The following is a 27,388-nucleotide window of genomic DNA, read 5'->3' on the forward strand; positions in this document are numbered from 1 at the left end:
TGTAAATAAAAAAAGCAAGGAATACTTGTCATATTTGTAAAGAATATTTTGTTTTTTGATGACTCAATAAATGGTTTGTACACTCTGGCATGTTTTTTTTCTGTGCATTAATATGTACATTTCTGTTTATTATTGTATATTTCTGGTTTCTGGTTAATAAAAAAAAGGAAAAAAAAATAATTAATAAAAAGAAAAGAAACTCACTGACTGAAACGAGAATCGTCCCTTTCTGACAACATTTGGAGTGAATCGATTCTGAACTGGTTCTGAATGCTTTGTGTTTTTATGTGTTGAATCGGCTGTAATAAACTGAACTGGGACTTGTCAACTGTTGAAAATGCTTTATTGGAAACGTTTTACAACATGTAATTTCATGACGCACAATAATAGCTGAATTAGTTATTTTCGAATCGTCTCTTTGAAGTGTTCGAAGGAACCGATTCGCGGAAGTGATTCTGATGTCCAATCAGAGTGTAGGCAGGGGGAGGGAGATTCTTCTCTTCAGGGATTGGAAGGTAGAATGCCACGTGCTCGTCTACTGTTGCAAGCCCACATCATCAGTGTTTAACCCTCTTCATTGGGTTTTACTACTACTGCAACGCCAAGAGATAAAAACAAGAGTGTCACGTCCCTTTATACAGGTATTTTCAAGCGGCACTTCTGATATTTGTGGGGGTCTTTTCTGATCTGTTTTGACAGCGCATATCCGGGTGCTTGTGTGCACTAGTGTACATGAATCGATTCTAGCTGCTGGACAACTTCTGATACAGTCTGCTTTCTAAATTAGCTAACGTTACTACTTTGCATACTTCTAATGCAATTGTAATGCAGGGCTGGTTTTATGAAAATCCTTGCTTATTGTTTGAGAATTATTGATGTTTTAAAAGCGAACGCATACTTTGTATGTCTAACGTAAGGTCTCTTTCCCTAAACTTCTTGGCTGGTGACATACTAACCTATCTGTTATAGTTAACTGTACATAGTTCTATTATTTTGGTGATATTTTATTTTCATTATAGCATATAGTTTACACATTTTCTTTTAAACTACCAGTAAATCAAGTTAAACCGGTAAGGAAACAAATTAACAGAATGAAAATGATCTTTACAAGTTTAGACCCATTGAAAGTCATTCACTGTGTGCTTGTTTTGTGTTTTGCCCTAATTTTGTGTACTTACAGTATGCATTCAACTCACTGCAGTAAATAATAACATTACTGATATTTATAGTATCCTGTACATTTTCGTAAAAGCCATATTGTTTGAGAGAAATTAGGCTACTTGTTAAGGATTAGTGAAGGTTGGAAGACTGAACTAAACTGGTTATAATTGATTAAATTCCTCACTTTCACTAGTCAAGATTATTGGCAGAGACAATTAATAAAACTTTGTTATTGGTCAAGGCCCTGGTCTGTTTTTTCCTGATAGCCATAATTCTGTTTGCATAGCTTGCCTCACTGTAAGAGCCTTGGTTTTGAATTTCTTATCATAGCATTTGGAGATACGCTGCTTTGTTAGATGAGAAACCAGTTTGTAATAAAATAGTACAACTCAAAGAAGAGAGTAAATGAGTTCACATTTGAGTTTAAGCCCCTACTGGACTGACATCTGAAATGTCACATTTGTTTTGTCCTGTGGATCTTAGATTATCTGTGGACTGGAACTGGAAACCATCAATGTATTGAATATTGTTTTTTTTTTACCCAGGCTCTTCGGAAGCAGAGAGTGAAGCATGGAATCTCTGAAGGGCTTTGATATCGACGTCCCACGCTGGGATCAATCCACGTTCATGGGCCGTCTCAAACACTTTTTCAACATCACTGACTGCCGCACTGTTCTGCTGCCTGACTCCAGACTAGATGAAGCCAAAGCTTTAGTGGAGAGCTGCAGGTGAATATATTTATTGATTTGATGAGTAGATCTCTCTTTTTTCTTCCTGTGTCTTACATTATTTTGCTTCCTCTCTCCTCTAGAGCTGGCTCTGTTCCTCCTGGCACAACAGTGGAGCAGCTACACTATGCCAAGAAGCTGTATGACTCAGCATTTCATCCTGACACAGGTGACAGGATGAATCTGATTGGGAGAATGTCATTTCAGGTGCCTGGGGGTATGGCCATCACAGGGTTCATGCTTCAGTTTTACAGGTCACATTTTATTTGGTTATTTATTGCACAATACATCTTATTTATAACAATATGTACTATATATTTTAACAACCAACCAATTATTTTGTATTGCTGTGTAGGACGGTTCCTGCTGTAGTGTTCTGGCAGTGGGTTAACCAGTCTTTCAACGCTCTAGTCAACTACACCAATCGCAATGCTGCCTCCCCCATCACACCAAAGTAAGTTCCTATGACTCGTTTCTTTCTTTGAACTTTACTCAGTTGCAAGAAATGGTAGGTTTGTAGCATGTATGTACCTCTTAAAATGTGACCGCCCCGTGATACCTAGTGATTTATTAACAGATGTCTGGGAAGGAGCTTCAAATAACAGATAAGCTTCAGTTCCAGATATGTTTTTTTTGTTGTTGTTGTGTTGTGTGTGACTTCTTTGCTCAGGCAGATTGGAGTAGCTTATGTGACAGCAACAAGCACAGCACTGGCCACTGCGGTTGGGCTGAACCTCTACACAAAGGTATTACTCAGCCTCATATAAATAATAATAAGGCAATACTCTATTCCTACAGACAGGATATGTGATATGTAGTGGATTAGTTCACTCAAATCCTTGAATCATTTTGCTTGACAATCCTCTTAAGGCTGCAGTTCTCTCGGTTCATTGTGCATCTTTTTCTTCCACACTTTTTCCTTCCACTCAACTTTCTGTTAACATGCTTGGATACAGCACTCTGTGTTTAGCCAGCTTCTTTGGCAATGAATGTTTGTGGCTTACCCTCCTTGTGAAGTGTGTCAATGATTGTCTTCTGGACAACTGTCAGATCAGCAGTCTTCCCCATGATTGTGTAGCCTATTGAACCAAGCTGAGAGACCATTTTGAAGGCTCAGGAAACATTTGCAGGTGTTTTGAGTTGATTAGCTGATTGCCATGTCACCATATTCTTCTTTGTTGATATTGAATTGGTGGGATTTTGCTAAATGTGAGCCAAAATCATCACAATTAAAAGAACAGAATACTTAAACTAATTCAGTCTGTGTGCACTAAATTAATTTAATACATGAGTTTCACATTTTGAGTTGAATTACTGAAATAAATGAACTTTTCCACAACATTCTAATTTATTGAGATGTACCCGTTTAATTTATACAGTAGATTTGTATGAAAGAATTAAAGTTCAAATAATTAAAGCTTTCCTTCCTTTGTTCAGTTTGACAGGTGTATCTGCAGAGGTTATACATTATCCATGTCTTTTAAGCATCTTTAACTGTTATCTCCTCAGAAAGCTCCTCCACTGGTGGCACGCTGGGTGCCGTTCGCTGCTGTGGCCGCGGCTAACTGCGTCAATATTCCAATGATGAGACAACAGTGAGACTTCTTATGTTTCCTACCATCTTTTATTTTTTGGTGGGTCTTACTCATCAGGTTCACATATTTACATATTAATACATACAAGTTTATTGTTTCCTGTTCAGGGAGATTTTGAACGGCATTGCTGTGACAGATGAAGATGGAAATACACTGGGCCTCTCAAGGGTGAGGGACATTTATTGGTTGTTTTAGGTTGAAATAACCTCACCTGATGAAACTAGTTACAGTTCTGCTCTGAGGTTTACATGGCGTAATGTGTATTCGTTTTAGAAAATAATATTGTAAAACATTTTATTCTTTATTTAGTAGGCCTACTGCCCTAAAGAAACTGTTTGTATTCCACAAGACAAATTAATAACATAAATTACACAAAAATGCCTGTTAAATTTTTTTTACATCACGTCCTTGTGTATCTTATAAGATATCTATTATTGTTATATCAATTTATTATGATTTGCAATCCTTACATACTGGAGTATGTAAATTTATGAGCCGAAACATCAGTTTAAATAGATCTGAATGTGTTTAATGCTGACAATAATCCGTTTCATGATACACTACAAGCATTTCTTTGTTTTTAATTGACTGAATAAATAGTGTATTCTGTCTGCGTTTTTCATAGAAAGCCGCTGTCAAGGGCATCACACAGGTGGTCATCTCTCGAGTTACCATGGCAGCGCCAGGCATGAGTAAGTGCAAAGAGTTTGGCCGGTGTTATCAGATCTCGGTGCTAAAATAAAGCAGCCCTCATCTCACCCATCAGTCAGTGTTGAATCCTGAGCCACTTTCTTTGTTCTCTCCAGTCATTCTCCCCATTATAATGCAGAGGCTGGAAAATACAGATTCATGCAGGTGAGCCTCATATTGTTTTGTATCCAAGGAGCACGCAATGGAACGGAGAAGCGATAAAATAGCTAGTTTATGATCTGCAGGTGCTTCTGTTATAAATTCACTCTCTCACAGACCTCAAAACCGTCGTTCTCATATAACAGTCAGTTATCATCAATGCATACAGGTTTCAAATGGTTTTAACACTCTTTGAATGATCATAAACTAATGGTTTAATGCATAATGTAGCATAATAATGTTTTCAATCGCAATTATTATAAGTCTTACATAGATAATCTTATTTTTTATTGTTGATTATATTATATTGGGATTCCTGGGTCTGTGAAGTCTGTAAACCCTTTGCTGAACAGGTATGAATTTATATAAAACATATTTGCATTTGTTCGTTCCTGTGGCAGAAAATCACATTTCTTCATGGGCCACTGCAAGTCATGATGGTTGGCGTATTGTAAGTGATAACATTTGTTTTTATGAAAATAGCAACAATTGATATGCTAAATGTATGAGATCTTGTTTCAGTAGATGAAATGACAACATGCCTTTCTCTTTTTCACAGTCTGATCTTCATGGTGCCCGCAGCGTGTTCACTGTTTCCTCAGAGCTGGTAAAGTTTGCATATACTGTACATGACATAATTTCTTTTTTTTATGTAAGGGATAGTATCTCTTCAAAGGAATCATTCCCTCCAAAAAATTCTTTATAAAAAAATTAAAATGTACTCGTTCTCAGAATATTCAAGATGTAGCTGAGTTAGTTTCTTCATTGAAATTTAGCATTACATCACTTGCTTACCAATGCAGTCCAAAAAGCTGATAAAACACCACAATAATCCACTCCAGTTCATCAATTAGTTTCTTGTGAAATAAAAAGCTGCATGTTTGTGAAAACAAATACATAAAAAACATATGTTTTTGATTCCGAAATGTCACTTCACAAGACATTAATTGATGGACTAAAGTCTGTTGTGGATTATTGTGATGTTTTATCAGCTTTTCGAACTCTGTCTGGCGGCACCCATTCACTGTACGTAGAGGATCCATTGGTGAAGAAGTGATAACATGCTAAATCAGTTTCATTATGACTTTAAGCTTATACACATAACTTTTTGCAGTTGCTTCACCCATTATCTCTCTCTAAAATCCTTTATTCAGATGTGTTCAAGATAACTGCGGTCTCTGAACTGTACCAGACTAATCAATCATTTGCACTTTGATTTGCAGTTCTATGGCTGTATCCAAGCTGGAACCTGAGCTCAGGGAGTCAATCATTTCTCAGTACGGGGGCCGTGTCAGTTACGTGTACTTCAACAAGGGTCTGTGAGTGCTGGCCAATCACAGACTGGATGCACGCGTCATCGGCCAATTAGAAACTCTTTTTCACTCTTAAAAGAAACTTTTTTGATTAAAGGGTTTGTTTCATATCCTAGAAAGAAGGTTTTTATGCACTAAAGCATAATTGATGTATAGTTTTTTTTACAATTTGGCCCTGACTGCTGCAAAGAATCAGTTTGATTTGTGAATCAAAATTTATAGACATTGGATAAACCTGATCCAGTTGCCCTGTCATTCGATCCTGTTGTATATGCTCTACCCTGAATAATCGAGAACAGATTGAAAAGACTAAAAAGTGTTTCCCTCTGATGCCATACACCATCATTTACCACATACATCTCTCAGGAACAGTTTATTTTAAAGGTTTAATGCTTTAGTAGCCTCTAAAGCAATCAGTGAAATAATTTTATCAGGTTTTCCTTAAACTGTCAGACGTTCAGGAATATACAGTCAGATCTTGTTTATGTTTGAAATACCAGTTACAAGCATAAAGTGGGGGAAAGTACAGTCTATTAAACATCATTTTGAAAGAGTATTTCATGGTTAAAGTGTGTCTTAAATTGAAAACAAAAAACAAACCTGCCCTCATTGTGAACTGTCAGAGCTATGTACTTCTTTTCATCATTATGAGATGATGAAATAAACAGAGAGCTGCCGAAATAAACCCCTGGTCTGTGATAACTCATGAGAGTTGAACCACAGTTGGAGCTTGTGTTTATTTTTGTACAACTGTGCGCTCAATATTCATTCCTGCCACTCGGGGGCAGTATCAGATCATTATAGTTTTGTGAAGGTAAATATGCACCACTTCTGTTAAATAGTCACACTGATGGGCTAAAATATACTATAAAGCCACCAAAAGACGCCCCCCCCCCACATACACACACACACACACACACACAAACATACATACTGTATATTCATATACAGTGGGTACGGAAAGTATTCAGACCTCCTTGAATTTTTCACTCTGTTATATTGCAGCCATTTGCTTAAATCATTTATGTACATTTTTTTCCTCATTAATGTACACACAACACCCAATATTCACAGAAAACCACAGATTTGTTGACATTTTTGCACATTTATTAAAATAGAAAACTGACATATCACATGGTCATAAGTATTCAGACCCTTTGCTGTGACACTCGTATATTTAACTCAGGTGCTGTCCATTTCTTCTCATCATCCTTGAGATGGTTCTACACCTTCATTTGAGTCCAGCTGTGTTTGATTATACTGACTGGACTTGATTAGGAAAGCCACACACCTGTCTATGTAAGACCTTACAGCTCACAGTGCATGTCAGAGCAGATGAGAATCTTGAGGTCAAAGGAACTGCCTGAAGAGCGCAGAGACAGAATTGTGGCAAGACACAGATCTGGCCAAGGTTACATAAAAATTCTGATGCACTTAAGGTTCCTAAGAGCACAGTGGCTTCCATAATTTAATGGAAGATGTTTGGGACGACCATAACCTAAACTGAGCTATTGGGGGAGAAGAGCCTTGGTGAGAGAGGTAAAGAAGAACCCAAAGATCACTGTGGCTGAGCTCCAGAGATGCAGTCGGGAGGAAGGAGAAAGTTGTAGAAAAGTCAACCATCACTGCAGCCCTCCACCAGTTGGGGCTTTATGGCAGAGTGGCCAGACAGAAGCCTCTCCTCAGTGCAAGACACATGAAAGCCCTTATGGAGTTTGCTAAAAAACACTTGAAGCATTCTCGGGTCTGATGAGACCAAGATAGAACTTTTTGGCCTTAATTCTAAGGGGTATGTGTTGAGAAAACCAGACACTGCTCATCACCTGTCCAATACAGTCCCAACAGTGAAGCATGGTGGTGGCAGTGGGGGTGTTTTTCAACTGCAAGGACAGGATGACTGATTGCAATTGAGGGAAAGATGAACGAGGCCAAGTACAGCGACATCCTGGATGAAAACCTTCTCCAGAGTGCTCAGCACCTCAGACTGGGCTGAAGATTCACCTTCCAACAAGACAATGACCCAAAGCACACAGCTAAAATAACGAAGGAGTGGCTTCACAACAACTGTGACTGTTCGTGAATGGCCCAGCCAGAGTCCTGACTTAAACCCAATTGAGCATCTCTGGGGAGACCTTAAATATTTACCTTCCAACCTGACAGAACTGGAGAGGATCTGCAAGGAGGAATGGCAGAGGATCCCCAAATCCAGGTGTGAAGAACTTGTTGCTTCCTTCCCAAAAAGACTCATGGCTGCATTCGATCAAAAGGGTGCTTCTACTAAATACTGAGCAAGGGGTCTGAACACTTAGGACCATGTGATATTTCAGTTTTTATTTTTTAATGTGTCAACAATTTGGTGTTTGCCTGTCAATATGGGGTGTTGTGTGTACATTAATGAGGGGAAAAAAATTACTTAAATGATTTTAGCAAATGGCTGCAATATAAAAGAGTGAAAAATTTAAGGGGGTCTGAATACTTTTCGTACCCTGTGTGTGTGTGTGTGCGCGTGCGTGCATGCATGCATGCTGAAATATACTATAATATATGAATTAGATTTAATTCAGTTTAATTGTGTGTGTGTGTGTGTGTATATAATATGAATATGCATAATATTTTTATATTACAGGAATATAAAAAATATATTTTCATAGATTTAAATAAATCATAAAGGGACAAGCTGATGTAGTTTAATGTTTTATTTGGTAATACTGTATATTTATCGGTCAAGTGAACGTCCACATGGGAATTACACAAAGCATCAAAGACATGCATAGTCTGCTTCTTCTACCACAACTTTATCATGTGGTTCAGACACTAGGTCTCACATTCCTGCTCTTTTCAGCAAATCATAAAAGAGAAAGACAAAGACTGGTAAAAAATAATACAATGATCATATAAATCAAAGGTAATAACTCATTTTGAAAAAAGTAGAAACGTGGAAACAAAATCATTTAACTTACGCCATTAAAATTCATTTATTCATACAAAGCAGTTTAAGTAGTTATAGGTCGTTGCATATTAAACATTAAACTTGTAGATTCATATAGACTATTCATAAGAGATCTAGCTCGTTTATGACAATGCTTCTGATATGAAGAAAGAAGTGAGAATACTGAAACAAAAATCTTAATTTAAATCACACTTAAAAAAAAAAAAAGCTTCGTACATGCTGGAACACTGATAGCCAAAATAGAAAGGCATGAATTGAACAATTACCCATAAGAATGCTCCCTTTGTCAATACAAATGATCTCGGTGCAGATTTTGTACAACAATTATGATGCATTATATTTTCCAAATCGATCAAAACTTTTGTTGCTTTCGTCAGTTCAACAGTGGTCTGTCTTCCTCTCTCTCAATCACTCTTACCACATCGGACCACATGGTTCACCCTAACGAAGCGCCTAGCAACTAGTAATTTAACGCCTCACCCTCAGTCAATCACGTGACTTGGCAACGCCCAATCAGGGGACAGTTGCAACAACCCAACTCTGTGCCTTCCTCTCAAGCTGCCAATAAACTCCTGAGTTTATTGACATCTCAGGAGGAAGGAACCTCTCTCTTTGTTTCCTCTTTCTCAGTGCATGCTATAGGCCTGTGTCTTTGCATGCCAATCCAATCAGCCTTGTTTTACTCTCTCAAAACAAAGGGTCTTCCCATTACCATGGCAACTAAAGTCTTACATACCTCATCGTGTACATAATCTAATAAGAACATTACAGAAGATAAAACGGCTCACTAGGACCTTAGATAACTGATGCTGTAAATTTTAAAGATTAAGCGTTTGCAAATCAACAACAAAAGCACTAAAAATGAGAATTACAAATCAGAGGAGAGAGTCCTCTTGGTTTTATCTTTAAAAAGTGCAAATAGTATCAACACTGAACTATTAACGGAGGAATAGATGCATAAATTGGACTCATTGTGGGCATTTGAGACAAGATTCAGAAAGGTAAACAGACATTTTGACAAAACTAATTAGTGATGTTTGATGCATAAATGTGCATGAACCGAATTAGAGAGGAATTTATTATATATTGCTAACTTATTGTGAACTCAACTGTCTTTCAGGATAATAGATGTTTACATTGTTATTCCTGTATATGCCATGAAGCAATGATGAAAAACAGTGGAAGTTAAATGAATAACAGCTTCATATAAAACGGTTCAACATTCTGAAATTTGGTCAGCAGCACAATTTTCTGTCACAAATTCATGTCTAGCGACATTGACTTTGGTCTTTAATTTTATTTTTCTTTTTTCCCAAACCCCAGCTGTCTTAAGTTCTTTCCAGGTCCCTGCACATCTTTGAACTATCTGGGAAGTCCTGCCTCACCATTTATCTAAACGGACCAATTGGCACAGCTTTGGGAAATTACTCTACCTTCAAAAGTAATACTTTCACTACCACCCCGTGTGGGTTTGGACCAGAATACCAGAAACTGAAAATGCGAAATGAGCAGAGAGACTGCATTATTAGGAGATTGCAGAGATCATTCAGTCTTTTATGCAGAGAGAAATCTAAGCGCTGTTTAGGGGGACAGAAAGTGCTCTCGTTTTAAAGATTGTCCCTCACATGATGAGGAGTGTTTTCTGGGTGCCAGCCTTAGGTGGGGTTGTTACTTTTGCTCCATTCTGTCTCATGTTGCGATATCTAATGAAGACTGTACAATAATCTAGCCTTAAGGCATTTCAATTTCAATTTAGTAGAGTTTTGTCTTTATGTCGATATTAAATTACACCTTATCTATGATATTTGGAAGAATCTCAGATTGGGTGAAGTGGAGAGGGAGAGAGAAACTTTAAGGGTCTTCCACATCCAGAAACTCTTTCTTGGGTGGCGCGACTCCACGGTACCAGGCGCAGGAGCCGTCTCCTCTCTTGATGCAGGCATAGTGGTCGGACTGGCGCCCATGAATTATCTTCTCCGTCACCCAATCTGTCCACAGACACTCTGCTTGGGTGCTTATCTCGCATGGGAAGGTTGCACAGCGTGTGATCTGAGTGCAGCAAAACAATCTTTGTAAACAGGATGTGATACTTAAACCAGTATTATTTTAAACAACAATGCTAAAATTAAACTACATTTTATTATTAAATATTAGCTAGGTACAGTAGGTGCCTACTGACTCAACTTCAGATTCCACCCTAAAGTCTCTATAAGTGTGTTTTGGAATATTTCTGCTCTGTTTTACACTATTTTGTAATATAACTAGTGCAAGTATTGAGTACCCAAATGATGTAGTTCTTCAAATGAAAAAAAAACAAAGATATATAACACACTTTATACACTATATGAACAGTTTGAGGGTTATAGGCCTAATATAAGGATGGAAGGATGGATAGACAGATAGACAAATGGAGGGATTGAAAGAAAGACATAATTACAAAGGTGCATGGATGGATAAATGATGGATGCATAATAGAAAATAGACAGATAATTACTCAGAATCAGATTGATGAATAGACTGATTCATGGATAAATGCATGGAAAGAAGAAAAGAAAGAATTCTGAATTGTACACTACCCTTGTTGACAGTATGTTCCACAGTAATGATTATTATGTGTCCACAGGAGAAATAAACTCACCTTGCAGTCACACCCCATCTCATAGCGCTGAATGAGGCTCTTCTTCTGGGTGGCACTCATGGATTCCCAGGGCATGATGAGATCACACAGAGTCACGTGCATTTTGCCGTTGGCCTCCGCCTTGCCTGGAAACACAATGTGCAGACAAAACAATCTGAACCATCTGCAAACATCTGATAGTCACGGACACAACGAGGCCCAACAGACAAAATAACAGCACGAGAACACCATAACAAGTCACCACGTTTATAAACCGAACCCTTCTGTTAGTCATCTACTGTTCAGTATCAAAGTACAGATTTGAAAAACACTATGTGCAAAAGCTTGTGAACCCTTCTGGTGGAGAATAGGAGTAGCTAACCACAATTTGGGACTTCACAAAAATCGAGGGAACACACAAATACGATGACGTAAACAACCTCAAGATGGTTTCTATTTTTGCTCAAAACGAAGGTTTCTGAAGGTCTGCTCTGGTTACAGTCTGAAACCTGGGTAGTTTCTACTCCGTGTGGAGAAGGGAATGTGTGCCTTGAAAACACAACCTCAGCAGTTACTCCGCACTACAGGATCAGCTCTCTCATTATTTTACCTCCCCTCCTCCTCTAAAACTTCGGCTTTAAAGGCAATTGCTACCCTCCACAGACCTCTGCCTTGTCAACTCTGTAATTTGGGCTCTGCTGGAATGGTCTGAGATGGGGAAACCAGAAGTTGTCTGTGTTCATCTTTTGACGTTCTTTTATATTCTGTGTTTTTTCCCTTTAGAGTTGCCTGCTCAGCAAGTTCATTAGAGAGAAGAGAAGTGTATTGAAACCCAGCTGTAAATTCAGCACATTGTACATCAATAAGGCACGGTTTGTAAACTTCTGTCCTGTCTTAAAACAGATTGCCTCGAGTGAAGCATAAGCTAACTGGCAAGTGCATTGCTGTGAAGGCAATAACCAATAACATTGTGTGGTTAGACTGTACATTTATTTGACCAAAAACAACAGCTGCAGAGAAATGAGTTTTTTATTTTTATTTTTTACCTGAGATGAGGTACTCCTTCTTGCCGTTAGTTTCCAAATTCGTCACCCCGCACACTGCAGATGAGGGCGCGGTGAAGATCACGTCGATGTGGCGATCCGGGCCTTTGAACATCTGAGAGAGGAAAACAAAATCTCTTGCTTTATTCAATGAAAGACATTTTCATTGCAGGTTAGATCTGAATAACAGCCGTCATCGTCATCCCTCACCTTGATCTGCTTAATCTCATATTGGATCCGCTTGATGGGGTTCCCATAAATATCATTCCCAGAATCCACTTCTTTTTTTCCAACCACTTTGGCCCTGATTACTGCAGCGAAAAGAATAATGAAAATGTTAATTTCATGAACTAAATGCAAAAGAAAAAAAGTTTACTCACAGTTTTGATAAAATATTTTTTGTATGCTTTTCCGGGGCTTTAGTAAAATTACATCTAAAACTATTTGTATTTCATCTACTATTATGGTAAAAATATGATTGAGAATTGACTTAAATCAAATAAACTAATAAGAAAAGCTAAGAAACCTTTGTGAGATGTAAATAAAGTTTCATGGTGCCTTCATTTAAAAAAATATATACTTAAGATATACTTATAAGATTAAATATACTTAATTATCTATTTATAAAATTTCATCTTAACACATTTTTAAGACCATCCAGATAAGATTTTTGTGAATGTGTGGTTTCAGTTAATTACTACTAAAATTTACATTTTTATTTTATTTTTTACAATTTTATTTTTAAAGACGTTGATATATCATGATAAAAAAAAAGAAAGAAAAAAATTTATATATATATATATATATAGTTGCATACACAAGGTTAGTGAATGAGACCCAATAATTTGTTATTGTGAAATCCATTAAATGTGCAAACCAGAAGTTTACCAGAGACATTATATGTGGAGGGAACTTGCTTAAACTTGTATAAAAGGAGCTGAACTTCCAAGATGGCCGCTGAGTTGACTGACTTGCCTTCTTGGGACTATAAAGTTTAATTTCTATTTGTGCAGCATTGCTGAAATGAAGCAGGGGATTTCCAATTCCCAGCAAACCTTGCACAAGACTGAATGGGGTGAGTACATGTTGTATTTAAGTGTTATTTGAATTGTTTTCAACAAGATGAGAAATAGGAAGTTTTATTGTTAACTTGGAATAGAGAAATGTTTCTATTATGTTGGTGTTTTGAGTTACCATTGTGGTGAGCTTGAGCTTAGGTTGGTAAAAAACTGCATTTATCATGCCAACATGCACTGTTCTTAGCTATACTTTAACTGTAAAAGATTCAGTTGGGTTAATTTGACGCATGTCATTTTATTGTTTTACTCGATTCAGTTATTTTATCATTTATTATCAGTGCAGTTTCAGTTCACAGTTTAATTCAATGTCAAGAAAACCAATATCCAAAGTTTTAAAACCACTGTCAACAACTAAATTAAGTTCAGCCAAAGAGTCTTTTTTTTAATGTGTGGAATATTCTCCATGTTTTTCCACCACTACTTGGACTCAGTAAAATATACAAGCTACAGCACAAGGGCTGTAGAGATTCTGTCACGTCATCAAAAAAAAGATGAAAAGGCACATGACTCTTGTGCTGTACTTTTCTCCATGCCACCTCTCATCTGAGGCCTTGTCTAAACACCAGCGAGAGGTCTCTCTTATTTAAAGAGAGTCATGCTCCCAAAACCAAATCCTATTTCCTGCAAGTTGAGCGTTTGAAGCTGTCCAGCATTTCTTTAACTCGATTTGTCAGGTCAGCCAACATGAGGCAGAGACGCCTCTTCTTGAGAAGCTGACACATGACATCCTTGCGCTGACTCATTCATTCTCTTGCCTTTTATACTCACCCTTATTATCCTAAATCATTATTAAATGGCTGTTATTGTTTTTTTTTTTTCACTTAAGTACTGCACGTAAACTTAGAATGGAACTTAAGGGGATGAAAAGAAGCATTTCTATCATTCAAAGAAACCGTTTAACCTCCACAACCCTTAACTTCAGCCGTGTCATCCTCATACCGCAGCTTTACTTTAACAGAAGTGTAAACAGCTGGAAACCTTCTAATATAAAATGTGTAGCACATTTATACAAACTCTGCTGCTTAAACCACAACTCTGCTGCTTGTTCCACAAAAGGTCATACAGGTTTGAAACAATGTGAATGTAAGTTAATGACAGAATTTCATTTTTGAATGAAACTATTCCTAGTCCTGAAAGACAAATGTAGAAGTGTACTATGTATGCATTCTATGAAATCAACTGCCATTATTGCAAAATCACTGACAGAGAGATTTGGTCATTCTGAAGTGGTGTATTTTGCAAAAATGACCAGATAAATATTCATTTTCCGACTTATTATATGGTTGCTTAATAAACAAGTAAACAAATGGACATGAAATATTGATATTAATAGTAAAAATTAGTATATTAGTATAATAAAATGCTCACATGGTGGGACAATGATCATTTTTACAGTTTATACAAACATATTTCACTGCAGAATGTTTTGACCAATCAGAATCAAATATTTCAAGAGTAACATAAACAGACATTATAGAACATTCTGTATAAACATTTAGATGCTTTCTAGTTGTCAAATGTTAGTGCAAATCATTGTATATTCATAAGTGTTGTGATGATATTCATAATTACCATATGTGTTTTACAGGACGTTGATCTTAATTCTATTAAATCAGTCCATATATGAATCACACTTCACTGTGCTGTGAAATGAAGTACTGCTTATGAGCTATCGCTATAAAATGGTGCATTGTTTACATGTTGGTCTTGTCTACATTTGCCTAGTAAACCAATGATGAAACAATTACAGGGTAATGTTGTCCTCAAAGCTAAACTTGTCTCCGTAAATGGGTGGATCGTGTCATTGCTTGGCAAACTGTTTTCTAAGTTGTCCAGATATATACTGCAAGTCACACTTTTTGAAACATATTTACCCAAAAATAACCACGTCCTTCCCATGCCCACAGTGTACATAGCCATTTGGTCACCTAAAATGAGGATCAGTGACAATATGCATCATTTATACGTGTTGGCAGTGCCTCTGGCAAGAACAAGAAAGGGGAACAGATATTTTAAGTTTCGGGGGTATGTCATGGGAATACCCAAAAGTGAAGCCACTCCACAGCACCAATAACAAAGTTTTGCTGCCCTTTATTTCAGCATTGTCTACTGCGGTTGGTTTGTACAGTATAGAAAAAATAAGTGACCCAGTGCAGTTCCAAACTCATGTGTTTTGTAATGTAATCTATATTTTCTTTTGTTCCCAGCTTTCATTTTTTCATTTAATCTTTTTGAAGATTTATGCATTTAAAAAAAATTCTAATTTCTATAAAACTGAATGAAATAATATTTAATTGGTGTACGTTACCATTCAAAAGTTTGGGGTCAGTAAGATTTTTTTTTTTTTTTTTTTTAATAGTATGGATGCATTAAATTGATCAAAAGAAACAGTAAAGACATAATAATAATTCATAATAATGAGAAATGTTTCTTGAGCAGCAAATCAGCATATTGGAATGATTTCGGTTTTAAATTCTGAATAAATATGAACTTTAAAATTTAAATACATTTGAGTATATAAACTACATAATGATAAAAAAAAATCAGCATTAAAAAAAAAAAAACACTACTGCAACTACATTCACTTTGGCATAAACTCAACACATTTTATACTTATCAGTGTAAAGCATATTTAAATAAATCCAATTTTAAATATTTTATATAAATATGCATTTTTGCACAGAAATGTTTTTGCGTGATTTCAGGATTGTGATTGAATGTATGGCCCATCAGCAACAAGATACTGTAACAAGTAAACATTTTCTTCACCCTTTTAACAGATAATGCCTTTTTCTGTATAAAACATGACATTCCTACTCCTGATCAGTGATTGGAAATACACCCAAAGAGAGCTTATGAGTCTGAAAGCTGTCCCGTCGACTAAACCCAGAAACAAAAATAGCTCTAAAAAAAAGGAGAAGATGATTACTGTGCAGTTTCATGTTAATCAACTGCAGATGAAAATGAATCAAGACAACTTCATCAGCAGCAGCTGACTTGTAAATCCAGCTTACAATTACAGCTGCTGTAAGTTATGGCCTATACACACCTCTTCTGTTTGAGTCAGAAAAACATACTCCGAAAACTGACATGAGGTCAGTCGGAAGAGTCTGAAACATTAAGATATTAGCCGGAGTGCTCCTTTCATAAACAGGCAGTCTTTCTGTAGCGTTGATATGCTTTGCCAGCTGTTTGGATCGGCTGTGTATTTTGTCAGGACAGCTTGTTTTAATTCGGGGAATGCTCAGGAACATTTCTGCAAAACTACTTAAGCAAACGCTGCAATGTAATGGAGATAAAAATGAAGTTTATGAGACAAACTAGATTTTTACAAATTGAATTAGACTCGCTACTTAAACTCTCAGGGCTACTTGAGGTTAAAGGGATAGTTCACGCAAAATTCCTTCATTTCCACATGTCATTACAAAACTTTATCTTTATTTCTTTTCGTGTTCCACGAAAGGAAACATTTTAAAGGATGTTACCACTGCTGTCTTTCATACAGTGAAAGTGGATGGGGACCAGAAATATTGCTTGACCACAAGTGGTCACCATTTATTTTAATTGTATAGGACAGAGCAGCTCGGAAATACAGCGATGTTCTTTTGTGCTCCAAGGACAATCAAATGTGTTTCAAAAGCCATGAGGGTGAGTAAATGATGACAGAACTATTCCTTCAAACGTGAAAATGAAAAATAGTTGAATGATATCACAGGAGAGTCAGAGATAGACATGGAAAAACCAAGTGCGATGGTTGCAGTTTTTGAGGCCCTTGCTCACCATGGAAAATGTAGGTTGCAGGGACATAAAATAACTAGAAAATGGAAAACACACACACACACTCAAACACACTCAGCCATTATTATACACCCATGGGTTCAATTTATGGGCTGGAAAAGACGCAAATATGAAGGCTTCATTGCTCTTAAAGTTAACGATAGCCCCCCTCTTCCTCCAGTCTAAGCTGCATGCTTTTCTGTGTATGTCAAGCCTTTCCTGGTCCTGAACTATAGGGCACGATAACACTGTGCCAGAACTAAAGATCAATATAGTCTTATTCTAAAACCAGTTTATCGGGGTTCCAGTGTTAAAGTAGGTCAAGCTACAACACAAGCTGTTTTGCACCTAAAATTCCCGACTCTAGGCTAAAAACGTTTTGAGGGCAAGGACGCCAAGCTTCTCCTGGTGAAGTAATCAAACAATTCTCAAAAGAGCATCCCGCAGTGAGGAGCAGTAGCTACTGCCTGACTCTACAGATGTCACTCATTAGTATGAGAGAGCATTCTGTTACCAACATCATGCAGCTTCTGAGTACAACCCAGGGATGTGGCTAATTCAGAAAGACGGATGACCCATAGAAAGTCTTAAGTTTTAGCTTAGATCGGATGGTACATTTTTCACTATACTGGCTGTTTAAGTGTCACATGTGCAAGAGTCATGGTCAAGAACCCATCAAGGGGAAATTCTGTCATTAGTTATTTAAAACTGTATGACTGTATGAATAAATAGTCAAGTTTGGAATAGCATTCAGTATACATTTATTAAATGCAATTTGACTCCACATTTCTAAAACAACAAATCATTATTTGGCTAACGCTAAATAACTCCCAACCATTTTTAACAGACAGTGACATTGAACGGTAAGCACCAGCACACAAAATTTGATCAACTAAAAATAGAAGGAAGCTTTTTCTGTGTGGGATCCTGATAGTTTTATGGTCACAGTATTAATCAAAAGTTTATTCTATTTTCTTTGAGATTTAATAATTAAAGCATCAGAGGGGTTATTATATCTCACAGTTCTGCAGTTCAAATGGATTGATGTTCTGCACGGTCTGTCTTCAGCTTCATTCCCAATGCTTCATTTTTCCTGCCTGACCCACATTCTTGTTGCCCGATAATCATGCATATCCCACAATGCCTGCTCCCTCCACAGATGACTTACACACTCTCTAACATATACACATATCATAATCAAATGTCATAGTTTCCATGAAAATATACCCACCACATATACTTGCCACATCCTGAGTTTCCGTATGCCTGCACAGCTTTTAGCAATCATGACCAGCACAGAGCCCAGGCAGACCACTGCACCAAAAGTCCCCGAACTCCTCTTCCACTCCTACCTTCACAGACAGCACTCACTGACTTCACTGAGGGCCACCACAACCCAAATTTATTCCACCTCATAGGTATCAAATACAAAAAAAAACTCCCATTCTTTTTCTCAGATTAACTGCCTTTAAAAAATATTATATAAATGTTCCAGGAACTCTGAGGTTTGAAGCAACAACATATGCTTCTCTAGAAGATTTTGGCTTTTTAATTGCATAAAAAAAAAATATATATATATATATATATATATATATATATATATATATATATATTAAATTCTACTGATAAAAATCATGAAAAGAATTCTACCAATCAGCGTTTTTGTAAACAGAATTATTCTGTTATTCTACTTCTTTTAAAATCAATGACTATAAATTAATGGGTTTATATTATACCGTACTTTCTGATTACTTTATTCTCAGTGTTTGGTAATGTTTCACAGCGCAGATAATGGGACGAGTGTACATTGTAGTAGTTTAACACATGACCAATGTTTTTGTTTGATATTTACAAGACTTCCATGTTCCGTTTCATAGTGTAAAGATAAAAAAAAGATGCACAAAAGACAGAATTTGCTGGATTTATGCACATCATTGTCAATGCTTGTACAAGAAAGTCTGTGCAGATGTTCGAAGACTCTGAGGTTTACCAAAATGGAAAAGGTCAGAGCTGGACAACTGAGAGTTGGATGCTGCCCACTGCTTTGAGCCTGGGTATATAAACAGTCAGAGCGGACACAGCAGGATGTGGAGAAAGACTGGTTTGAGTGAGGTTTGCTGACTGCATTTAAATGCCATTCATTTCCCAGTATTTATCGAAACACAATGTGGGGAAAGATTTCACATTTGGATGTTTTTTTTATTTCCTGTAAGGTGGAGAACCAACAAATTGCCTGACATGCAGCTTCCAAAAGACACATCCTCGCGACAATCTGACATACACTGTGGCATGCTGTGTGTGGCCCAAAAGATGAGGTTCTGGTGAACAAACATCATTGAAAATGAATCATGTGACGCATCAGGTGATTGCAATAAACATATCATGCCTGTGGGAGGTTGAAGATTTCCTGGACTTGCATATTTATGCATTTTTAGAAACTTTCCAGCTAACAATATGTTCTTGGTAAATACTTTTCTCCTTCTTTATGACCAAGAGAATTTAAGTGCTTGGCTTTGACCTGCAAACAAGGCTCAAATGCAGTTTCACCTTCAGTAGACTAAAAAAAACAAAGCAGTGTGAGTTCTTTGCTGGTGTTTTCTGCTACTGTCTGAGGCTATTAAATGTGGCAATGGGCTCTGTCATATGTCACTGAGCCAGCGAAGATGACCGATTCCAGACTAGATCTTTATTCTGTGAAACAGGTAGAGCTGATTGGTTTGGTTTGACATCAAAGCAGCAATGTTCCACTTATGAGCGAGGTATGTTTGAATTGAATAACCAAAATAACCTTGCTCTCGAGGCTCATCACTGAATCAGGTCAAAGCAACGAGTGGTACACTGGAAATAATGTTTGGAATTTTTACATGAAAAATGCCAACTCGTAAACAAAGTTTCTTTAGCATCTATGGTTCCACCTTTAACATCCATGAGAACTTTCCATTGCACAAGAGGTTCTTTATTGTGGAAAAAAGGTTCTTTAGAATATTAAAATTTTCTTTACACTAAGGGGCTTTTATATGGCTATTTTAACCCTTAAATGCATAGATCGGGTATTTAGCGAACGGGACATCATTCACTACCCTCCTTCTCCTTAATTTTTTATATTCATACATCAACTTTCTTAGTATTCCCTCAAGATATTAATTATAAACAATGTAACAATATTTTTTTTAAAGAATGTCTGTTTTCTGTTGAATTTTTTGTAAAAAGTATACAGGGTCGCTAGTGACCCGAGGTATGCAATAGTGTAGCCTAAGTTTATTTTTCCTGCGCAACAATAATGAAATATCTGATGACTCAATGAATGCAATTCACCTTTATTTCTCAACGTGGCACTGCTTGAAAGGCAATGATGCCGTTTTTCCTAATAATTTACCAGTAGCCCCTCACTTTAGAACACAAGATCCAGGGGGCGTGGTTGGATCCACATACAGGGTGTGGAGATTGGTAGGTTTAGAGGTGGAGATGGGTGGGTTTAGGAATCAGGGGGTGGAGACGGGTAGGTTTAGGTATAATATATCATATTCGTCATCTCAACAATATGACAATATGTCATATTATGACATAGTCATATTGTTGAGATGAGGAATATGAGACAGATGCTGAATATACGGGGAAGTGCGCTCTGACGATGACAATCAGGGACATTGTTGGTAAAATTATCTGCTCAAATTGAACCATTCTAAGCTTCAAAATCACATGTGCTTTATTTTATTCTTTTGTAATTGTTATTAAAATATAATTTAGAGAAATTTCTGCCATTGCAGCAGTTAAGAGATTCATCAGCGTTGGATATATAGGTTGCCAAAGACCCGGATATGTAATAGTAATGACTGGCGAAACATCCATGCATTTAAGTTTGGAATAGTTTTCTGTTAAAACAAACAAAAAAAGTTAATTAAAGTTGCCACATGCAGTGAAAAATTAGATTTTTTAAATATTACATTACATGATTTGAATTAATTTTTTACTGTAAACTATGGTTTACGGAAGTATGAATTACATTTTTACACTATAAGTTTATATCACATTTAGTTTATTTGTTTACAGTAAATTTCCTGAATAAAAATGTTTTTTTTTAATTTAAGTAATAAAACCTACTGTGAAAAACTGCCCCCGTGTTACATCAGATTATTATTTTTAAACAGTTTTGTTTCTTGCTTTTTTCAGTTAAGTATTTTAGGGTGTTTTATGTTACTATTTATGTTATTTAATTAATGTTACACCAATAAAACCACCCACTAGAGGTATAACTCACTAAAAGTGTGTGGGAAATAATTGGTTGGACAGCTGGTTGTTTAGGCTGTCTGTACAGCATAGTTGATCGGTATGGCTAGACACAGCACACTTCTGCAGTCTGTCTGCTCCTTTACATTATGGTTCCCTTGTTACTCTACATGAATGACCAGCATTGTTTTCATGCCTCCTAGTACAGCAGTCTCTGGTCCTGCTACAAGGCTTCTGGGTACACTAAACCTTTTCAAAGGGCTCCCTTGGAGAAATGTTTGTACGTTTGGCATCTTCCACTGGTAATTTCTTTTTTTTTTATACAATTTATAACTTCCTCAACCTCCACCAAAGAGATCCTCACCACTTCTGTATTCAGGAATGTTCAGCACCACACCCGGCCTGCTCTCTGACCCTTGTGACCCTTACAGTCTATTTACTTGCCTCATGACACCGAGCTTGTCAGTTTGCCAAAAGGGATCAGGCTACGATTTCAGCTCATGGCATTTGGCTTAGTAAATATTTTGAGCAGATGACCAGCATAATTGGGCCTTTATAGTTGGGCAGTTTCTACAGTATAAACAACCCTGGCTGCACCAAGGAAAACAAGGCAGTTACAATCCTCAAGGTAATCCTTTAGAGTCAACATGAATTATAACTCATTTTGTTTGTATGATTTGACACATTTCCATGCAAAACACCACGATTGTGCCCTCGTAAAACCACTTCTTCCCAGCCCCTCCAGAGGTCTGTGCATGCCACTGAAACAAAAGATACACTATCTCTGTACCATAATGGCTTTTTAGCTAATACTGGAGATTTTTTTTATATCGGTATACTCTATTTTTACATTCAGATTACCTTAGCTGGCATTTAAGGCTCACTTAAAGTCTCAGAATGATGACTGATTTTTCATACTGTACGTTATAATGTTGTGATTTCTATACGCACTTGTAGTATTTAAAAGTTTTAGTTTTAGTGTTTTTTTTTTATTTATTTAAACAAAATAATTTTTGTTAGCTGTTTATTTCATATGTATGTATATTTCAGTTTTTCTTTTTTAATAAATCTGCAAAAAATGTCAACAATTCTATGTTTTTCTGTCAATATGGGGTGCTGTGTGTACATAAATGAGGAAAAAATTTTACTTAAATGATTTTGGCTTTGGCAAATGGCTGCAATTATGTATTTAAGAGTGAAAAATTTAAGTGGGTCTGAATACTTTCCGTACCCACTGTATATTTTCAATATTGATGCATCCCTAATATTTAGTGTAGGACGAGACTTGATTTAATCCATAAGTAATAGATTGAAGATTATGGAGTTTAAGTTTTTTTAATTACATGCACATTACAAGACTTGTAATTATAATTACATTACAAGTGAATCATTCACAATAAGATCAGGGACATGCATTAAGAAATTAAATAGGGTCAACTTAGGTTTCATGTTGACTTCTCTGAGTTTTATAGAAGCTGGTTTTCACCACAGAAGAATAATTTAAAAAAGATAATTGTGACTTTTCATCTCAGAATTCGAAGATTTAAACTTGGAATTGCGAGCTACATAGAGAAATATACTTTATTTCTTTATTAAACTTTTTTTCCCCTCACAACTGCAATTTATATCTACAAATTAAGACTTATTTTCTCAGAATTGTGAGATATAAACTCTCAATTAGGAGATATAGTCCAGTTCTGAGGAAAAAAGTCGGTTATGTAAAGTCAGAATTTAGAAGTTTATTTTTCAGAATTGCAGTGTTTATATCTCAGTTCTCACTTTATAACTCGCAGTTGAGTTTATATCACGCAATTTTGAGAAAAAAATTCTGAATTACGATATGTAACTTCACAAGAATTGTGAGACAAAAAGTCACAATTACAATTTTTATTATTTATTCAGTGGCGGAAAACAAATTTCCATGCAGTTTCCATTGGCTGGTTAATTTTTTTTTTTTTGATTCGATTCATTCCTACTAATTTTTTATCAATATACACTCCCAGCTGTCCTCTTATTGTCAGATGAATAAATTATTTTTTTTTCAGTGGTTTTGCAGACAAACAAACATTCTGAGCTTTGAAATGCATTATGAACAACAGACTCTAAAAGTTCAAAGAGAGAAAAATCTAGTGGCATTCCTCATGTTACAGTTTTCAGTCTTGAGACAGTCCTGTCACTGTTCAGACTCTGTAAAAGCATGTTGTGCTCGACTCAGTAACAGTGAACTGCGAGGTAAATAATGGGGCTGTGTCATTCCCACAGGGAACAGAAGACTGGATCCTCATGACTAAGGTTTTTATATATGACACGTAAACCTTATTAATGCCAAGCACAGATTCAAAAGGAATACTTGCAAATACCCTAACAGACCGCAAAGGGCAAATGACTGCATTTTGGTTTGGTCACTTTATGAAATACGAGCACTAAATTAATTTCCGGCTAACAGCTTGTTCATTTCCACTGCAAGACAGGAAAGACGCAAACCTCTCGCAACAACCACTAAAGCTAACTTTTCACAAAAAGGTGGAAAAAACCTTCTCTCTTCATCCAAGAAGTCTGGTTCAAAGCCAGAGTGCTGAGGCAAGGGTGGGTGGTGCAGCCAAAGAGTGAGCTTTTCTCACTGTTTGAAGAATGCCATGCATATTTCTGAAAGGCCCTTGACTTTCATTGCTTTTTCCTCTCTGGCACATCCAGAGCTGTCGGCCAGATGTCGGATGCTCTCTGATGGTTTCTGCAAGAGCTGCGGGGTTCTAATGAAACTCTAAGCCCTCTAAAACACTTTAGGAGACTGCTGGCCTGTGTGTATTTGTCTTATCTTATATTAGCAGCTCAAGACAGGGCTTGGGTTCTGTTTCAGCGGTTGGCGCACCTAGCTAATCATGTCTGAATGGCGCTTGAATTAAGCATGAACTAGGAGGGAAAGCCCCAGTGGGATGCAAAACATTCTTGCTAATTTTTATGCTTCAGCTCTCTCCATCTGAGAGAAATATGAAATAGAGACCAGTTGCACAAGAAATGTAGGCCTTAGTTAGTAGTCAATAAAATATTTATTTAACAATTTTGTAAAGGAAATAAACACACATATATATATATGTTTGTGTGTGTGAACATTCTTTTTCTGACACATGGATTTGTTCTGGCATTGGCAGATCAGGTAGAAATCTGAAATACTGCAGGTCAGTAGAAAAAAAAAACTTACTGTTGAGCCCTTCTAGTCACACTATATTGTGCTGTAGAAGAGCGCAGATGATTTGGAGGCTTGCAGCTAGACAGTGAATCAGTGTGAATCTACAGGCCAATAAGAATGGTGTGAATGTATCATCATCCTGTTTGGGTTTCAGTCTTTTACCAGCAGACAAGATTGCCACATCCATATTTGTTTGGCATCTCACCATGATTTTCCCATGCAACAGGCAATTTGCTTTCAACAAATGATACTAAGCCAAAATAATGCAGTCTCATTTTGGATTGTACATCCTTAATGTACTGTTTTGGTTCTGTGTTTTCAGGCCAGTTAAAAGCTTTTGGTGAAAAGCAGATATAAATAGTTGTTTCTGACGAATGAAATAGAGAAGCCAGATATAAATAGAGATTAACAGACCTCAAAACGTCATTCAGCTCGAGCAACAGGACGTGTGTGCCAAAGATAACAGACCAACAGACAGAACGCTTTATCTGCTGTTATCCACACTGGGCACTAAAACAATAGCACAGATGCATACGTAGAAAAAACGCTAGCAAGATGAACAACACATTCAAGTACAACCCATAAAAGGGTACTAAAAGTTTTCAATTTTCACAACCCAAAACCTCACAGATCTGGATTGGAAAACAAGGTCTAGATGTCACTGAATGTGCATGGACTGATTCAGTGTGGTTCAGTTACTCGGACAGACAGCATAAATGTATTTACACTAGAATTACAGTTGCGGAATGTTACGGCATTATGATATTTTGAATAATATAAAGATCTGAATAAATTAATTACAAAAAAATAATAAATGATAACACAATATAATAATAATAATTGTAAAATAATAATTATTATTATTCGAAATAAATATTTAATACAATTCTAAATCTTCTAATTTTAAGGCTGATGCTGCATTTCATTTACAAGTAAAGCGGCTTTAGAGCAGCCTCTGATCCAGAGATGGGTCAGAGTTGGTATGTTTTAGTACTGCTTTTATGTGGCTTTTTTTTTATCCACCTCAAACCCAATGTTTGTGATGCTTCATTTCATCTACAAAGCAGCATCAGAGCAGCCTTGAACTTTGTTGTTGTCATGACAGAGGATATTTGTGTAGTTTTAGGTTTTTCTGATAAAAATTACTTAACATTTGTGCGGCTTTAAACAATATACGTAAAGCCTTTGTGCTATAAAAAAGGCACATTAACCCTATTGATGATGCATTTGCAAGAAACTCGCTATAGTAACAATTTTGCATTGTGGCGTAGCATGGTTGAGATTGTTGACACGCACTCACCAGCATCAGCATTGCAGAACGCCTGTTGAGGATGGACGGGGGAACAACTGCACGCTTCTGCGATCTCTCCCACCCGAAACAGTACCAGCACCACAAGTGTGCCAATACAGCTCCTGACACTCTTCATTGCTTCACTTTAATATCTGACAGCAGAATTAGAGGGAGGTAGACGATCTTCTGCGATGTCAATAATGATCCAGTTCCTCACCCAGCCGAAAAGTACAATGTCCACCGCCTTTCGAGATGCCACGCGCTGAGTATTAGTGTGACTACTGCTGTTAAATTCCTCGGAGACGAACGGGCTTGTTGGAAATAAAGGAAGTGCACTGCTGCTCTATTTTAATGGTCTTTCCAGGCTTCCTTCTTTTCCACTGCCTTCTATGGGTGTGTTCTCATGGAGAGACCAGGTTCATGCCTTAATAGCTGCTCGTGGACTCCTCCCTTTAAACCAGATTCAACCAGAGGTGGGCGCTTCATGAAGATCTTCAAAAGATTTCTTTCAGTTTTGTAAAAATATGCACATTCAAGTATTAAATAAAATCTATCCTAAATATTTTTATGGCATAAAATAAGCTGCTTTTCATTTTTTTTTTTACATGCTGTACGTGCTTGTGTTTATGCACCGCATTATTATGCTAGACTGACATCACAGTAACCCAAACATTAAATGAATAACTTTTTAGGACTTTTTCAAGTCTTCTAAAGCCACGTGATAGTCGTGTGTAAGAAAGAAACTCCTGAACAGTCTTTGTTCTCTAACAATCTTGACATATGCCCTCGATCTCCATGAGAAGTAGCTTTACATTGACGAATAGCGTTAAAGCCATTTTAATGAATCGTTGATTCGGTTCACAAAACTTGATACAAAAATGATTCATTCACGAATCAGACTAATCCCTGCAGTCTATTTCTCGCGCAGAGCTGTTGTAAGAATTCAGTAGACTTGGAATATTGAGCCAGATGGGCCACATTTATGGTGATGTTACATTTTATGATGAAATGATGGTCTACAGTAGTGCTACTCCCAGTCTGTCAGTATAACAGAACATACTATATAAAGTAGAATAAAAGTTCCTTTTTCTAGTGATGTTTAATTCACTCTTTTTTTACCCTTATTGAACCATAATCCCACAATTTAAAAAACTTACATTTCCTTATCATATTAATACTCAAAAGTCCACCAGTTACGCTGAATCGGGAACTTTAGCTGCTATCACATCGATAAGGAATTTGCTCTTGTAGTCATAAACCTACTGAAGTCTCTTTATTGTTTCTCTTCCCACTCAGAACAGCAGTAAAATGATCTTTTTGCTCCTGCGTCTGCCATGAGGCTGTGTCTGCAGCTGGCACATTCTCATTGTTTCCACACTGACTGGAGGGAAAAGGCAAAAATCCACAATGTGCTGCTCTGAGAGAGAATGCAGTTAAATAAATAAATTAATGCAATGGTTGGAAAATCTCATGGCAAGTTTGTTGGCAATGACTCCATTATTATGGTGAAATCTTGAAGTCTTGTTTTATCTTTTTTACATAAATCATCAACATCAGGCCTGACACTAGTC

General features: G+C 36.8%; 1 protein-coding gene and 1 pseudogene across 1 annotated transcript; one reads left to right on the plus strand and one right to left on the minus strand.

Annotated features, from left to right (window-relative positions):
• Window positions 1-507: 507 nt before the first annotated feature.
• On the plus strand, window positions 508-6,331 carry LOC113055945 (sideroflexin-2-like; annotated as a pseudogene).
• A 1,996-nt stretch (window positions 6,332-8,327) lies between these two features.
• LOC113055949 (metalloproteinase inhibitor 2-like) lies at window positions 8,328-26,249 on the minus strand. The gene is made up of 5 exons (XM_026222344.1): window positions 25,827-26,249; window positions 12,467-12,567; window positions 12,260-12,371; window positions 11,235-11,359; window positions 8,328-10,645 (listed from the first exon to the last, which is right to left on the minus strand). The coding sequence occupies exons 1-5, from the start codon at window positions 25,951-25,953 to the stop codon at window positions 10,448-10,450; spliced, it is 663 nt and encodes a 220-aa protein (XP_026078129.1). The 5' UTR covers window positions 25,954-26,249; the 3' UTR covers window positions 8,328-10,447.
• Window positions 26,250-27,388: the final 1,139 nt, after the last annotated feature.

Source organism: Carassius auratus, chromosome 37, assembly GCF_003368295.1.
Source record: "Carassius auratus strain Wakin chromosome 37, ASM336829v1, whole genome shotgun sequence".
Classification (NCBI taxonomy): Eukaryota; Metazoa; Chordata; class Actinopteri; order Cypriniformes; family Cyprinidae; genus Carassius; species Carassius auratus.